The sequence below is a fragment of the Sapajus apella genome, unplaced genomic scaffold, assembly GCF_009761245.1.
Source record: "Sapajus apella isolate SASKATOON/1434 unplaced genomic scaffold, GSC_monkey_1.0 scaffold58, whole genome shotgun sequence".
NCBI lineage: Eukaryota > Metazoa > Chordata > Mammalia > Primates > Cebidae > Sapajus > Sapajus apella.
Genome location: NW_022436998.1, coordinates 7,721,815 through 7,740,581, shown reverse-complemented (window position 1 = coordinate 7,740,581; position 18,767 = coordinate 7,721,815). Strand labels below are relative to the sequence as shown.

Genomic DNA, 18,767 nt, shown 5'->3' with positions numbered 1-18,767 from the left:
TACTTATTCTGTTTACTTAATAGTATTTAAAGGGTATAAGATGTGTTATGTGTTTCTGTCCCTTGTTTTTATTCCTATCCCTCCCACCTATGAGTACTTTTATCTTCCCATATATTAAACTTACATGTTTTAAAAGTTTATTGCCGGGCGCGGTGGCTCAAGCCTGTAATCCCAGCACTTTGGGAGGCCGAGGCGGGTGGATCACGAGGTTGAGAGATCGAGACCATCCTGGTCAACATGGTGAAACCCCATCTCTACTAAAAATACAAAAAATTAGCTGGGCATGGTGGCGCGTGCCTGTAATCCCAGCTACTCAGGAGGCTGAGGCAGGAGAATTGCCTGAACCCAGGAGGCGGAGGTTGCGGTTAGCGGAGATCGTGCCATTGCACTCCAGCCTGGGTAACAAGAGTGAAACTCTGTCTCAAAAAAAAAACAAAAAAAAAAAAGTTCATTTACTGGTTGAAACTATTGACTTAATTAGTTTTTTCTTTTAAGTTTCAGTGTAAATATTTTCTATTTTTTGTATGTCCTTTAAATAAGAAAATTCTACAGCTAATCATAATAATTGTACTTTTTCCCCTATTACAATAATTGGATTCGTAATAAAATGATACCCCTTCAATAACAAGCATTTATAGGTAGCTTATTAAAACTAAGGGTGTTATCTATTCAAATCAAACAATGCAGACTTACTCTTGAATCTGTTAATATATTTTAAAATTACATATTATTAAAATTTAAAATATGATTGACTAGTAGTTTAGTATATGTAATTTTAGATTTTTTGATAATTCACTACTTATGAATTGTCAAAAGTATGATTATAAAGTTAATATAGTTAAAATAACCTTAAGTAGGAATAGGAATCATTAGAACAATCTTCTGTGATTCTTACTGATACAGTAATGAATGACAATATGTTTGCTTTCATATTTAAAAATTCACATACATTTATAGTTTATGTTTTTCTCCAGACTAAAATTCTGCAGCTCTTAGGCAAAGCTGTTTTTTGACAGTTGGAAAAAAAGTAAGTCATTTCCAACCAATTTCCTGGGCTGCAGTATAGAAATAAAGAGACTTGATTTTATTACATTAAAGCAAAATATAAAATGATGCATTCTAGCACACACTTGTTTGGAACTGTTCTCTTTTAAATATTCAAATTCAGAGGGCTTTGAAAGGTAAATTTTGATTGTTATTAGCAAATATAAACGTTTTGCAGTTGGCTTACTGGAAAAAGAAAACTTCCTTGCCGGAGATACATTTGTATTAGAACTTCGTTTTCTGAGTACCTTACATGTAGTAGGTTTCGAATATTGGTGACTTAGTTCATGGTTAGGTCTGCATAATTAATGTATATGGAAATTTTGGAATCTTATTTTTTTCAAAATGCAGCTAATTTTGAGAGAATGTACATTAAGTGTTACTAGATCTTTCTTCTCAAACTACTGATATCTCAACATCTGCTGCACCTTACCTGTTTGAATATCTTTTTTGCTGTAAAAATTAGTGGCCTTATGTCTTTCTGCATAATTATAGAGTAGCCAAAACCTGTTTTAGGTTAATTACCTCTGGCAAAATAAATGATAAAAGCATAGATTTTATAAGCAGAATGATATTACAGAAGCAACTTATAAATCTAACATTGAATGTAAAGATTAGAGTATTAAAGATACTCTCTTAGGAACTTTATGGTAATTTTGGGTCAGCATTACAATTTTAACTTTTAAAGTCTTTCATATGCTTTTTTGTGTGTGATTTTGCTGTGGAAAATTAACAGCATTTGGCTTAGTTCAAATATAATGCTGTTGCCAAGTATGTCTGACACATGTCATTGAACTAATATTTTTGAAAGCTGATATGTAACTTATATCTGTATTTTATTTGATTCGTCATTAGTGGTCAGTCTTAGATGTTTTTAGCAAGAGCAATAACTGTAGGGTGTGTGTGTGTGTGTGTGTGTGTGTGTGTGTGTGTGTTTGTATGTGTATGTATATGTATTTTAACAGCAGCAGAGTTCTGGAACAGGAAACCATATTCATCCAGAGACCTGGGAAGAAGGTAATTGTTTGGTATACGAGTATTGCTAACATTATCAGTGACTTGATATCTGAGATTCTAATCTGCTTAACTTTAAATAATTGAGGTTCAGAGCACCTTGATTGTTCCCTTAAAAATTAAATTTTGTAAAACCGAGTCTAATTTTCATGTATCTGGTTTGGATAAATCATTTAATAATTAATAGAAGTCATTTAATATTGTTGGATATTTATATTATTAGAACAACCTTCTTTAAAAATGGTTCTTAAGTTTAATGAGTTCACTTGGGAAAAAAGTTAATTCTATTTTAGGTGTTTGTCACTGGAAATTATCTTTCCCTGTTTGTTATATGCACATTATTACAAAGTTGTAATCAGTGTTTTCATACTGTACTCTGGTCGCTTTTTTTTTTTCCCCCCACAAATACACTTTTTATTTATCAACAGGTACTTATTTTTAAAGCTATAGAGGTAATACTTCATCACGTGAGACTAACTACCATGATTTGTTTGCTGTACCGTTAGGGTTATTTTCATTTTTTCTTTTATAAACAGTATAGTTGTGAATATATATAGTTTACTTTTTTTGGTTAGTTAGAATATATTGCTAGAGTGGGATTACTGGATTAAGGGGTTTACAGTATTTTAGTTCTTTTTTACAAGTTGCAGATTTGTTGCCAAATGAACAAATTTGTAGTATTGCTAACAAAGAGAAGAATTACTAGCAAGTCTTGATGTTACTTTTGAAAAGTGTGATGTTTCCATTTAGTAAGATATCTAAACTTCTATTTCAAAGCAAAAATATGTGCAAACTTCTTACTCATGACAAGTTCATATAATGTAAAAACATGAAGGTTGTGAGGTTAGGTTGTTTGGAGAAGTAGAAAAGTTCAGTAAGGTTTATAGATTTGTCAGGCAGTCTTCCTTTCTGGTTTGGCACTGACAGCCGATTAACTAGAAAGTGTTAGAAGGAAACCGAAATTTATGCTAAAGTCAATTTAATTCACCAGAATTCCAATTTATTTATAAAAATACCATATTGAATTGCCTTGTAATGAGACATTTAAACTAAATTTAAATAACAGAACTCATGTGCTATCTAATAATAGCCCCTTATTTACAATTATAGAGCCCTTTGCAATTTTATAGTTATTTTCATGTATCCCATTTGGTCCTCGAAACAATTAGTGAAGAAGTTACAGCAAGTAGTAGTAGTATTTTACAGAAGAACGAAACAAAAATTTATACGGCCCAGAGATTGAGTGATTTACCTGAGGTTATAGGCTTTAGATTGCACAGCTGGAAGTAGAACCTTCGTCTTATATATTAAATGACAATATTCATTAAGTTCTTAGCATAGGACCTGATAGATATTTAAATGTACCTAAATGGACCTAGTAAATGTTTAAATGTTCCTGTGTTATTTCTGACTATTCCTTCTTTATTCTTAAAACATCATTTTTTGAGCACTCTTCCTCATACCATTTGTAGTTCAACCTTTGTTACCTATTCACCTTTTTCTCTTTAGAAAATAAGATTTTCGGCTGCATTAATTTGATCTGTACAGGAATGATTATGTCTTTTATTTATTGGGACAAATTCTTGTTAAATAATGAAAAGTGGGCACTTTTTCAACTGGAAAATTCAAGGGACTGCTCTTTCTGCTCAATATGAATCTTCAATTTAGAAATCAGAGCCCACTGTTAACATTCAACATAGCTTATTAATAGGAAAAAAAATCTAGTAAGAAATGTAAAATCTTTCATTAAATGAGAAAGTCATAGAAGTTCATGAGATTTGTATTTAAAGCATAATTTCATTAGAAAAATTGATCGTATGGATTTAACTGTGACATAATTGAAAAATACTTGTTTAAACTTAAAATTTTGAAAAGAAATGTAAATGTGATGCAACTTATGAATCAGTGGCTGAATTTCTTTTTTGGTCACAAAAACCTAAACTGTGTGTTATTTGAAAGCACTAATGGGAAATCAGGGAAGAAGCTCCAGAAATTCCTACTAAAGAAAACTAAATGGTAAAGTCCCGTTGTCTGCTAACTTACCTTTCATTCCTGTTACCTTTCTTTTCTTAGTCTGACTTTATTAATATTTTCACCCCGGCTACTGGTTTAGCTCAGTGTTTTATGAGCCAGGCAACTTCAGATTTGCTTTTGATGCTTTTTGTTCATTACCTCTCTGAAACTGTATTACCACTTTCTATTTTATAATTCATGTTTCATGTATATGTTATAGCTTCATTTTGTTGCTGCAACTTTTAGTTATTTTAAAAACATCTGTGATCTGTGGAAATAATTCTTAAAATAGTTATGGCAGAGAAGTAGTTACTGGTTTGTAACACTGTATTTTAATTTATAAATTGTTTAGGGATAAGCATACCTATATATTAAACACTACAAAGAAAATTTTTACAATGGCATTACTTTTAGTAAACCATCATAGTTAAAATAAGATATAATGTACGTGTCAGGAACACAGTCTTATGAAATAGGGTTTAGGGAACTATTTTTAGATACTATGTTCTACTTGAAAATTGTAGTTAAATTTCTAGCATATACCTCATTAATTTGGGTGCAAGTACAGATTTGAAATAAGGTAGATATATTATTATTATTATTATTATTTTTTTTTTTTGAGACAGAGTTTCGCTCTTGTTACCCAGGCTGGAGTGCAATGGCACGATCTCGGCTCACCGCAACCTCCGCCTCCCGGGTTCAGGCAATTCTCCTGCCTCAGCCTCCTGAGTAGCTGGGATTACAGGCACGCGCCACCATGCCCAGCTAATTTTTTGTATTTTTAGTAGAGATGGGGTTTCACCATGTTGACCAGGATGGTCTGGATGTCTTGACCTCGTGATCCACCCACCTCGGCCTCCCACAGTGCTGGGATTACAGGCTTGAGCCACCGCGCCCGGCCTAGATATATTATTTAGATCTCAACTCAGAAGTTGTTCAGGAAAAGATATTTTGTTAATTAGATGTAACTTGGAACTTATTTCTAATGTTTTAAGTCATGATTGGATGCCTGGAAAAGGAAATAAAAATATGCTTAGCTGGTAAAATAGCCACATTATTTCATAATATATTTAGTTATAGATTAAATTGACTTATGTGAACAGACTTTAGAACTTAATTACTACTAATTACATTTTTCTTCGAGATGGTATTCTTTGGTGAGAAAGGGTTGTTGTAGCACCTGAATCAAGACTGTCCAAACGTGGTATATGCAAATTACCAATCAAAACATCAAACTAATCACTTAAGATCTGTATATTTTGCTTTATTTGAATTATACCTCAATTAAAACAAATTTAACATGTTTACCCAAAGGTAGGGGGAAGCTGTCTAATATATCTGAAATCTCTTGGAGCTTGCTAATCCAACTTAGGCAAGATAGCTACTACCATGTGTGCATTTCTTTTACCTTACTGTATATACAGTAGTCACTGGTATTATGAGAAAAGTTTTTTTTTTTTTTTTTAATTCAGGAGATATTTTATCCCTGGTATTATTGAGTGCTTATTATGTGCTTTATGTACACTGGATTCATTTAATCCTCACAACAACCCTATGTAGTTCATACTAGAATGACTATTATTTAAAGCTGGGGAAAGTGATGTTTAGAGAGGTTAAGTAACTTGCCCATGGCCAAAGTATTAGAACTGGGATTTGAACACAGGTAGCCTGATCGCTAAGTAAATGACCACTAACATTAAAAAGACATAAACATAAATGTGTTTGTTGCAATATTAGTCATAATACCTAAAAATTGTGAACTAAATGTCCAACAGTACTAAAATGATTCATTAAGCCATGATACACCCATCAATATAATAATGTGTCATTTAAAATTATAAGTTTCATATCAGGAGAAAATATGTTATAACTTTTTAAAAATGTAATAGGATATATTGTACTTACAATACAGTTATCACTATATATCCAAAATTTTTATTTCCATCGAAAATTACAAATAAATATAAATCTAAGAAGTTTAATAGATAATACCATTGAGTACTAGATTTGTATTAATTTCTTTTTATCTTTTGCCTTTCCTATGTTCGCCATGTTCATTTTTAAAATAGTACAAGTTGGCCGGGTGCAGTGGCTCATATCTGTAATCCCGGCACTTTGGGAGGCTAAGGGGGTCGATCACCTTAGGTCAGGAGTTTGAGATCAGCCTGACCAACATGGAGAAACCCCTTCTCTACTAAAAATACAAAATTAGGCGTGGTGGCACATTCCTGTAATCCCAGCTACTTGGGAGGCTGAGGCAGGAGAATCACTTGAACCTGGGAGGCGGAGGTTGCCATGAGCCAAGATTGCACCACTGCACTCTGGCCTGGACAAGAACAAACCTCCATCTCAAACAAAAAAAAGGTAGAAGTCATAAGCTGTATTTTAAAACTAAACAGTAGTTTTTTAACTCAGGAATAATAGCTAACTATAAATTTATATTTGATAAAATAAAAAGATGACATTCATCATAAAGCGTACGTACCTATGCTAGCATCATCACAGAAATATTAGAAAAAACACATAAGCCAAAAAAAAATTGAAAATTTCATGTTCCCGTATCTAAAACTCAGAGATACTATTTTTTTCTTTTGGGATTGTATTTTACATATGTTCTTAAGTTATAATAAATAAATACTTAAAGGCAAATTGATACAGTAAGGACTTCAAAGAGTAAAACTTTTTGTTAGGCTTTGATGTTCTTTGGAAAAATTTGGTTATTCCGTAAGTCACTGTCATTGAAAGAAGAAAGTAGTTACAGTGAGCTTGTATGGGATTACTATTTGTTCAGTTGAGAGACAGCTATCACTGTGTTTTAAGCATTGCTCATATATTAGCTCATTTAATCCTAATAACAACCTCTATGATAGGTACTTTTATTAGCCTTATTCTACTTAGGAAGCAGGCACAGAAAGAGTATGTATTTGCCTAAGGTTACACAATAAGTATAACCTGAAACTGGCATTCAAGTTCCAGCAACTTGGCTCTAGAGTGTATATTATTAACCATTATGCCATACTGCCTGCAAGTAGATCTCTAGATGCCAGAAATACTCATCTGCCTCTAGTTACCTGGTTGTTGTAAATCTTTATGCTTAATACTTATGTCATTAGATGTAAATTTCATATTAAACACTCAACTTCTTAATTCAGAATAATACCAAGTTAAGTGTAGGTTAAAGCTGTTTTCTATCAGCAATCATTATATGCGTATGTATTCCTCAGTTCTTATGTTTAAGTTTCCTAAAAGTATGTCTTAAATTTTATAACATATGGAGAAGTATAAATGTATATTAGAAAGATTTTGTTTATTTGTGTAATTTGTGGCTTAAGAAATATTCGCCTCAAGATTTAGTGCTTGTTTAGGTAGTTGCTGGCATCACTTTTGGAAATGTCAGTAGGTTTTCATATTGTCTTTTGGAATTTTTTCAGTTTTAACATTTTATTAGTAAACGTAATTACAAGTTAGTAAATCACTTTTATTTGAACCTGCTTCCTTTGAAAGTTTTATATTTTTATTTGGAAATAGAAAAATCTTTTTTTGTTTGTTTGTTTGTTTGTTTTTTGAGACAGAGTCTCACTCTGTCGCCAGGTGCCAGGCTGGAGTGCAGTGGTACAATCTCGGCTCACTGCAACCTCCGCCTCCCAGGTTCAAGCAATTCTCCTGCCTCAGCCTCCCGAGGAGCTGGGACTACAGGCACACACCACCACGCCCAGCTAATTTTTGTATATTCAGTAGAGACAGGGTTTCACCATGTTGGCCAGGATGGTCTCGATCTCTTGACCTCGTGATCCGCCCTCCTTGGCCTCCCAAAGTGCTGGGATTACAGGCTTGAGCCACCACTCCCGGCCGCAAATAGAAAAATCTTAATCTCCTCTTGTTGGGCATTATGGTGTAAAAACCTTGGGCTTTGGCGCTTTGTGTATAATCTGGATTCAAAGTATAACTTAACTACTTAGTAACTTGGACAAATTACCCAGTCTTTTTAACTCTCAATTTCTTCATATATCAAATGGTAATACCACTGTTTAGGAGTGTTGGGATTAAATGAGAATATATTTGGCTTACTGGCTGGTACATGATACTTAACAGGTACTAGTTGTCTACATCTTTCCAACTTATGATGGATGCCAACATCTTGGGTAAAATATCAAACTTTAAGGAAGGTGAGAATCTGAAGAAAATGAAACTTTAAAAAGATTGAATTCCTAGTCCCAATTTAAAGGAATAAATAGGGTGTGAACAAGACTCGTTGCTCTGCAAAGGCTTCCACGTTGATCCTGGTCTTTGACTCCTTATCTGTCTGATTAAATTGAATTCGCTGCCAAGGCATCCTTAAAGCTGGACATTATCTTCTGTCAGCACCTGTCTTCTTCATGTTGCTTTGTGTGTAAGCTTCACTGGATTGCTTGCTTTTTGCTGAATATTTTATGTATTTTAATATGTCTACTCTAGCCGTTGCTTGGAATGTTCTAACTGTTCTTGTTTCTTCCTCTGTCTACTGGTTTCTGACTTAATTATCTAATATATTACCTACTTGGTGAAGCTTTACCTGTGTCCCCACAGAATTAATCCTTCCCTCTTTAACTCTTAAGCTATCTTATTTTTATATAATAAGGTCTTTGGCACAATTATAGGTGTGTGTCTGTCTTCCTTAATAGAATAGGAAAGCCTTGAGGACAGTGGTCTTTGCTTACTTAGTCTTATGCTCTCAGTGCCCCTTGTACAAAACGTTCAATATATGTTTGAATGATTATGTGAATGAAGGAGGTGGCCAGCTGGGTTTACTTTAACGAATAGGTAACACCCATTTACGTATAGTTACAGACTTATCTGAAATAAGTTAAATCCTTTGCAACCTTTGCTACTATGATTTCAATGTCCCTTACAAAACTCATGTTGAAATTTAATTGCCATTGTGATGGTATTAAGATGTGATTAGATCACAGGGTCTCTATTCTTATGAATGGATTAATGCTGTTTTCATGGTAGCCGATTAGTGATCTCATGAGTTTGGCCGCCTCCTCTCACATTGCTTCCTTGCCTTCTACCTTCTGCCATGGGATAACTCAGCACAAAGATTCTCACCAGATGCTGATACTATGTTCTTGGACTTTCCAGCTTCCAGAACTGTGTGCCAAATACATTTTTATTCATTCTAAACTACCTGTTTTGGGGTATTCTAGTAAAGCAACATAAAACTTAATAAGAAAACTGGTACCAAGAGTGCAATTGTTGCTATAACAAATACCTGAAAATGTGGAAATGTCTTGGGTCCTGTGAAGAATGGAAGAATTTAGACAAACAGCCTAGAAAAAGCCTGGATTACTGTGAATAGAGCATTAAGGACAATTCTGATGAGGATTCAGCAGAAGAGAGCTGTAGGGAAAGTCTGGAACATCTTAGAGATAATTTAAGTGGTCATAATCAGAACATTGGTAGAAATATAAGTGGTAAAGGTCATTCTGATGAGATCTCCAAAATGAAGAACAAGATATTGGAAACTGGAGTAAAGGCCATCCTTGTTATGTAGTTGTAAAGAACTAGGCAAAATTATGTTCATATCCTAGAACTTTATGGAATGTAGAACTTAAGAGTGATGAACTAAGATTTCTGGCGGAAGAAATAACTTAAGCAGCAAAGCATTCAGGCCACTGGAGGCTACTTTTAACTGCTTAAGCTGAGGGGAAGGGAATGAGTTAAAGACAATTCATAATTAAAAGAGAGGTAGAATGGAAATACTTGGAAAATTTGCAGCCTGGCCATAATAAAGAATGAAAAAGCTATGTGTAGGAGAGCAAACCAAGAGTGTGGCCCAGGAACCATTTGCTAAAGAGATTAATGTGCCTAGAAGAAGCTAGGTGCTGTTTATCAAGGCAATGGAAAAACCCCAAAGGCATTTTGGAGATCCTTGGAGACTGTCTGTCCCATCACAGGCCCAGATCTCAAGGAGGGTAGAATCGTTTGTGAGGAAGCAGAGTAGGCTCAGATAGTCTTTCACAAGCTTGCTGCCCAGGGCTACCTCAGCTCCCCATATTTCGGCCCAATGGGCCTTGGCTGTCCTAGCTCTGGTTCAAAGGGGCCCAGGTATGGCTTAGGCAACTGCTGAGTACTCAAATGGTAAGTCTTGGCAGTGTCCGTATGGTGCTAATTCTGCAGCCTCATCGGATGAAAGAGCTGTGGGAGACATCGCTACCACTACCAGGATTTCAAAGGATGGGGATAGTCTGGGAGAGACTTGTCACAGTGTTGGAGCCTCTGCAGAATGGAAATTGGGGTTGGAGTCACTATAGAGACTCCCTACTAGGACATTGCTGAATGAAACCGAGACTTCAGAACTACAGATACCAGTATTCATTGCCAGCCTGGGAGAACTTCAGGCTTGAGACTCTTAACCTGTGAAAGCTGCATGGGCTCAGTCCAGCAAAGCCTTGGGGGTGGGGCTTACCAGGGTCTATTGAGATTAAATGAATGTATTTTGTAGGAGAGGAGGACATGAGTTTTGGGGCCCAGGGGCAGGATGCTATGGTTTGGATGTTCCCTTCAAAACTTATGTTGAAATTTCATTGCCATGTTGCATTATTAAGAGATGGAACCTTTCAGAAGTGATTAGGTTATAAGGGTTCTGCCTTCATTAATGGGTTAATGCCATTATTGCAGGTTCGAGTTAGTTATCTCTGGAGTTTGGCCTCCTTTTTCTCTGTCATGTGCTCATGCCCTCTTTTGCTCTGTGATGCCTTCCACCATGTTATGATGCATTCCAGAAGACCCTCACCAGATGCAGCCCCTTGATCTTAGACTTCTCAGCTTCTAGAACTGTGAGTGAAATGAACCTCTTTTCTTTGTAAATTACCCCCTTTGCGGTATTATATAGCAGCAGAAAATAGACATCAGCCTGAAGTTCTCCCAAGCTGGTATTAAATACTAACTGTTAATTAGTATTTATAGTGCAAGGATAAATTCGAGTTTAGTCCTGGTTAGAATGATCACATTTCAAGGGAGGGGCTTTGTACTTCTACACATTAATGTAAGGATAAAAACCTTAATTATATTCTCACTGAAATTAATGCTTTAGGCTAGGTAAGGTTGTTAGTGGTAATTATTATTTCTTTTAATAAAATATTCTTTGTTACATTGTTCAAAAAAATGTAGATGGTTTGAATTTATATTTTTTGACCAACATATATTTGAATAGGAATTCCAGAGTATTGGTAACTGTAACCACTTTGGGTTCCCCACTGCTGCTTCTGGTGCCTCATTTTTTCTGATGTCTTTCATTTTCTTACATTTGTCTTCTAAGGTAGAGTTAAAATTATTCAGTTTCAAGAAGTACTGATTTAGGCCTCTGTTCTCTTCTGCTTTTTTTTTTTTAATGAATGGGTATAATATCCCAATATATTTTGATAATAGTTCAACAGCTACATTTTTAGGTGAGACTGCTTTCTTTTTTTATTTTTAAAATTTCTTTCTCAATTTTTAAAAAAAAGTCAGAGATTGATTAAAAGTTGGGGTAGCTTTCTTATGTGAGAATACTAGATGACAGCAAACATTTGTGATGTTGAAATGATAATCCTAATAGTTTTAGAGTCTTTATAATAAAAACACTTTGAGGCTGAAGATGAATTTATATGTTCCTAAAGAGACAAAAAATGTTTTTGTGACACAGTAAATGTTATTTAAGTCTTAGATGCTTTTATTAGTATAATTTTTGGGCAGAAATTTGCATTTAAAAAATGCATACAGAGCTTCTTCCAAGTCATATATGACAAGACAGCATTTTGCCATGGTAATTGATAAATAGACTCAGGTAATTATAAAACACCTAATTTAAAAAAATTTGTCATAGAAACTACAGGTACATTGTGGCAAAAATAGAAAATACAAAACAAGCAAATATACATGTCACCGCCTACATATTATTACTTTTGGTACTTTATAATCTTTTGTCTATATATGTCTGTATTGATATATATATATATATTTTATCTAAATGATACTACATTGTACATTATTTTGAAACCTGCCTTTTTTAGTCATTTACATCTACTTTTCCATTTCAGTAAGTTTTCATCTTATGTAATGCCCAAATCACATTAAAATTTTTCCAGTTAGCTCAAAAATGTCCTTTATGTCTGGTTTGGCTGAAACAGTATCCAGGCCAGCATTGCGCCTATGAAATTGGCTGTTAGGAACCTTATGTCTTTAAAAATCAAGGGTGGCAACCCATCTTCCCACTTCCCCCATACCCCCATCTTTTTTTTTTTTTTTTCTTAAAGATACTGGCTTGTTGAAGAAAGACTGGGTTATGTCCTACAGACTTTCTGAGTTTGTCCAGTTTACTGTCTCATAATGTCATTTAGATTGTTCCATCTTATGTATTTCCTACAAATTAAAATTTATATCTGAATCCTTGGTGGATTTGAGTTGAAGAACTTTATCATAGATGATGCTCTGTCCTTTATATTGTGTATCAGAAGTTACATGATCTTCACTTGACTCATGATGAGGAGATTGGCCACTGAAATTGGACAGCAACAGTCTTTTCTCCCCATTGTTCAATTATATTTATATCTTTGCATTAGATAATATTTTGGGTAGTAGTATTTTGGCTCTGTAAGAAAGTTCATTTTCTCGTCAACCACTCACCTGTTGATTTAACACCAATTATTGATCTTTGAGTATATCAGTAATTTCATTAGGGTTTGCAGAATAAGATTTTAAATTCTGTTCTTTTACATTTATTAATTGATGTTTTTTGGTAAGAGAGAACTTATGAAATGGGACGACTTTGTTGTCCTTAAATACAGTCTCCATAGGAAAGACAAAATAAATACTTTAATCTTTCTCTTTACCATTTTTCAATGTGAAGGATTCCATTAACCACCTCAAAAGGTGATAAATAAAAAGGGCATTTTTTCATTGTTTTAACTCTCTCTTTTTTTTTTTTTTGAGATGAGGTCTCACTCTGTTGCCCAGGCTGGGGTGCAGTGGTGGTACACTGCAGCCTCAATCTCCCTGGGTTCAGGTGATTCTCCCACCTCAGCCTGGGACTGCAGGTGTACGTCACTACGCCCAGCCAATGTTTTAGTACTTTTTGTAGAGATGGGATTGCCGTATTGCCCAGCCTGGTCTCAAACTCCTGGGCTGAAGAAATTCACCCACCTCAGCTCCCAAAGTGCTAGCATTACAGACATGACCCACAATGCCTGGCCTTAACTTTTTTCTTTTTGAGTGTCTTTATAGACTCAGGGATTTTTGTTTAATTCAGGATGTTTTAATATACTACCATTTATGTTTTCTTTGATGCTAATATTATCACAGCTGGTCATTTGGACCTTTATGCCAGCTCCTTTGGCCATTTGATATAGGCCATTAATCTCCATAAGCCTTCCTTGTTCTCTTGGCATGAAAAGACGTCCCAGGCTCACCTGTACCTCCCCTACTCCCAACCTGGCATTAACTCTTTTTTTCCAAGAAGTTTGATTCCTTTTAGTTTATTATGATATTAAAGACGAAAATCTGCATTCTTGGAATGTTTATTACTGCTAGAGTGATGTTGCTTATAAGCCATTTCAGAGAAAAGGCCTAGAAAACAGATTTTTACAAACATGAATTCATACTAATATTTTTAGTTTTTACATGATTTCTTGATTTTACAATATTATCTCTGTTTTCTTACACTTATACCTATGAACCTTAAAATCATTAGCATAACTTCATTGCTTAGTTCTACAATGTAAAGAAAATAGTCCTGGTGTGGTGGCTTATGCCTGTAATCCCAGCACTTTGTAAGTTTGAGGCAGGTGGATTGCTTGAGCTCAGGAGTTCAAGACCAACCTGGGAAACATGATGAAACCTTGTCTTTACAAAAATTTAGCTGTGTGTGGTGGCATGTCCCTATAGTCCCAGCTAATCAGGAGGCTGCCCTGTTAGGATCACCTGAGGCCAGGAAGTCAAGGCTCTAGTGAGCCATGATTATGCCATCACACTCCAGCCTGAGTGGCAAAGTGAGACCCTGTCTCAGGGGAAAAAAAAGAAAAGAAAAATAGTTTGAAGAGGCTGGGTGTATGATTCATGCATGTAATCCCAACACTTTGGGAGGCCGAGGTGGGAGGATCACTTCAGCCCAGGAGTTTGAGACCAGCCTGTGCCACATCATGAGACCCGGTCCGTCTTTAAAAGAAGAGAAAAGAAAGTAGTTTGAGGATATCAATAATGATACTACTAGAATCAGTAAAACTACCAAAAGAAGTTTATAGCTTCCTCTAGTTTTTTTTTTTTTTCTTGGAATACTTCTTACCAAGAAGTGCAGTGTCCAAATAGCCTTTGTAACAAAACCTTTCTCATTCTCCTGGGTGTCAATTTGACCTTTAATCAGTTTTGTTTCTAACACTGTTCAATTTATGAGATTAAAAGTCTTTTTTTTCTTTATATGATTCTAAGATCAAAAATATATAAAGATATACACAGGAGTCCTGCTGCCACCTGTTCTTGCTGTGCTTTTCCCCTTTTCTTCCCTTCCTCTGTGAAGCAACTGTTTTTATTAGTTTCTCATTTATCACTCATTCGTGTGTATGTGTATTGTGGATGTTGACATTCAAGCAAATGTATGTGTTAACATTCTTTTTCTCATCCCTGTGCAAAAGATATACCCTGTATACTCTATTGGACAGGTTTTTTTCCTTAAAATACTCTGTAGATCTCTCCACTCAGCACATAGTTATCTTATAGATAGAGCATATAGTATACATATAACCTTTTCTTAAACTATAATATCAAAATAATAGCTTTCAGTAACTTAATAATTATTTTCTGATTGAAAATATTACTGAAATAAACTCAATAATATGAAAGCTGCAGAAAGAAAAAGACATAGAAAAGGGCTTGGATTAGGTCAACTTTGAATTATATTTGGAAGATAAATGAGTCCAGAAGTGAGTGGGCAGAGATTGTTGGAGTTGGTCTTAAAAGGAGGCTTTAGGCAGATTGGCTGGGCTGGTGTGAAAGGTCTGTGTCAGAAAATCATGAGATTAGGTTGATGGAGCTGGTATGATGAGTAGGTAAGAATTATAAAAGTGTAGAGTTTTGATGATTTTTATAGTTGGATATAAATGGTTCTTGAGTGTAGAGGTTTGTTTTTATGCTAGCTGTAGTCTGTGGCATAACTGACTATAATGGGCATGCTAAATATCCATGGCAGTTGACCCTGGAACACCACAGTGTGTAGGGGCATGTACCCCTCTGTGCAGTTGAAAATTCACATGTAACTTTGACTCTCCCAAAACTTAACTACTTATATTTAGCCTATAGTTGACTGGAAATCTTACTGATAACTTTCCATTAATACAAGTAAGCTACCGAAAAAAAATTAAGAAAATCATAAAGATGAGAAAATATATTTACTGTGCATTAAGTGGAAGTGGATTATCATAAAGGTCTTCATCCCTATTGCATTCACTTTGAGTAGGCTGAGGAGTAGGAGAGGAAGGGTCAGACTTGCTGTCTCATGGGTAGTAGAGCTAGAAAAAGGTCCACATACAAGTGGTCCCACACAGCTCAAACTGGTTTTGTTCATTGATCAACTGTAGTTTGATTGAAAATAAGGATAATAAAGTTTCTACCTCAGTTCTGTATTACCAAGTATAGATAGCAAGGGCTGGAAGAAACTTTTAGTGTTAATCTCTTTGAGCCTAATTATCATGTAGAAGAGGAAAGTGAGGTCTAGGAAGGTTAAGTGACTTGTGCAAATTAAACAACTAGTTAGAGACATAGCCAGCTCTTAAATCTGACTTCCAGATTTTCACTGTATCTGCTTTTTTCTACAACATATTGCCTTTTTTAGCCAGGAAAAATTGGAAGTTGAACTCTTGTCTTTTCAGGCAGGTGCAGATTTTGGGTTTTTTTTTTTTTGGTTTTTGACCCAAAGTACTTTAGTTCTGTGATTTATAAAGCACGAGGTTTCTGTTTTTCTTACGTTACTGAATATTGTAAATATGGAAGTTACCTTTTATCTTAACCAGTATTACACATAAATGGTTATACATAAATACATCGACCACCTTTTATTACTCCAGCTGTAGTGGGGAAAGCTTTCTTTTCATAACTAGCTAATGTTTTAAAATGTATACTTTTAGTTTGATTGCTGCATATTTCAGATATTTCCTTAACTTGAGTACTCAGATATTTATCCAAACATTATTGCTATGGGATTTCCTGCAGAAAGACTTGAAGGCGTATACAGGAACAATATTGATGATGTAGTAAGGTAAGAATGCTTTGATTTTCTCTTTCAAATATTGATGTTTATATTCATGTTACATTTTTATTTATAAAAGATTTCTAAACCACAGAAAAAGATACTTTGTAATGTAAGCTTTATTTTATTATTGTAGTGCTCTATAATCCTTTTTGGCTTACTGTACCTAATGGACTTCATTGGGATACAGTTCATTTGATAAGAACTGACCTTATACTTAATCAAGTATTTATGTGATGTAATTTCCTGGACTCCATAAAATGCCTCTCACCAGGTTTAATGCCTGGATTCCATTACAGTGTGATTTTTGTCCTATTTCATAATTGGAGATTAGTCTTAAAATCCTAGAGTGGATTTATTCTGGTAATTTTATTCACACTAAGATGTAGATGACTAATACTGTATATTTTTATGTAGACCAAATTTTAATATACCACTGTGTGTAAGTGTACTAAGCACCTGAAGAAGTACTTGGTTGGTACAAGAGATATAGAAAGGAATCACTGGATGTACCAAGGCTAATCAGTTTTATAATTCTGCATAAAGTTCTAAGTGCAGCTATTTAGAACAATTTGTTTCTCAAGGCCCACTTAAATATTACTTTTAAAATATACAATTTTAGGAATTCATGGCATATATTATGAAAGAAGAAATTCATGTCTGATGTGCAAATAGTCATAACATACTTTATAATTTCAGAGCAGAAATATATATGTGTGAATACATTAACTGTACATTGTCAGTAGGAACCTTAATGGCTTTAAAAGTAAAATTTCAAGCCAGCCATTGTGGTGTGCTCCTGAAGTCCCAGCTACTTGGGAGGCTGAGGTAGGAGGATCACTTGGCTTGAACTGAGGAAGTAGAGGCCAACCTGGTTAACAAGCAAGAACTCATCTCTTAAAAAAAAGAAAGTTAAAATTCTGGTTTATTTCCTGTACACTCTTTCATTAGTATCTTTTCTGGAGACTTTCAATTTAAATACTTGGTGGTTATGATAATTAAATGTTAAAATGGTTGGGAAAGCACTTTGTAACTTATAAAGTATTATGCAGATGTAGACTCCTTTTATAATAGTTGTGTAAGTATATAAGACAACCTGCATTCTTTTATGAGTTAGCTGTAAGTTTTATTAGTGGTTAAGTTTTGGCAACTTGCTTTGAACCACAGTAGATTTACAATTTTTTGTAGTATTGAGTTGTGTTCACTTGGAATTTTGTAATATTTATATTCAAAATAAAGTTTCATACCTACAAAAACTACAAAAAAATTCCCCTAGTTTTTTATAGTTTCTATTAAAATTATAGCTGATACCTAGGGATGCCAGAAATACTGTTTAAGAAATTGAAAATAGGGAAATGAATTTATCATTTCATAGTTAGGCAGGGCACAGCAGAAGGATGCTTAACATTGAAAGCTGATGGGAACAGCAGGTTGATACAACTTGTGGTAACACTTCTAAAGAAAAAGCAATGAGCCATAGAGAAAAGAAAAAAAATAGGCACATTTTGAATTAAGGAAGATGGAGAATCTGGGAAACGAGCAGTATATTCACCAGACATGTATACTCTGCTATGGTACAGAAGTGTTTATCAGGTCTCTTTATGGCCTGGATGTTATATCCCACAAAGATGACCTACTTCACATTATTATAATTCTTTATTCAACTAAGCACTAATTCAACCTAGCCAGATTAGTACTTATACCAAAAAAGAGTGAGTACTCTGAATAGAGGGGAGCTTTTTTGATTATGGTGGGAATATCTTTGTGGTAAATTAATCTGGTGTGCTAGTTTTTATGTTGGTCTCTTCTGAGTGTCATTTGTCATTGAGGCTGATTGTGCATCTTTTAAGTTGCTGATAAAGTTCCTGTACAGCTGATTATCAGACCTTAGATTGTAATAACTTCACCAAGAAAATACTTTGCTGGGAAGTATTTTGGTCCTTCGATCTGATTGATGACTCTTATTTTATGCCTCTGAATTAAAAGATTCACATATTCAGTTTGTAATTAGTAATCAAGGCTGAGGTTTATGCTATCTAGCTTCACTATCTAGTTTGTTTTGTCTAGCTGTATGACTTCTTCAAATCTGCTGTTTCTAAAAAAACAAATGTTTTATGTGTCTGGATTAATATTTAGCCAGTGGTTCTTTCAGCCGACAGATCTTGTCACCTCTTATGATACTATTAATAGCATGTCAACATGAAAAATTAACTGCTGAATATAATAGCTCTGCTGCCCTTGTTTCTTTTTGTCTCATTCTTTTTTGATTGGGGGATAACTAGCCAATAAAGCTTTGAAAGCTTCTATTGCCCAGGCCCCTCCTCTTCTTTTATAAGAGAAAGGATGAACAGTGACCAGAAATAAAGGTATTGTTTTTTCCTATCAACAAAAATAGAAATAAATAATTCCTAAGTAATTTGCCTGTTAGGATTAAAGTCTT

The 18,767-nt window shown here is 34.6% G+C and overlaps 1 protein-coding gene across 2 annotated transcripts in view; it reads left to right on the top strand.

Moving 5' to 3' along the window:
* Positions 1-18,767, top strand: part of PTEN (phosphatase and tensin homolog) — a 97,942-nt gene that overhangs the window by 13,434 nt on the left and 65,741 nt on the right. For both annotated transcript variants that reach the window (XM_032245605.1, XM_032245604.1), the window contains exon 2: positions 16,252-16,336. In XM_032245605.1, coding sequence (XP_032101496.1) covers positions 16,252-16,336 — 85 coding nt within the window. The remainder of the gene's footprint in view (positions 1-16,251; positions 16,337-18,767) is intronic.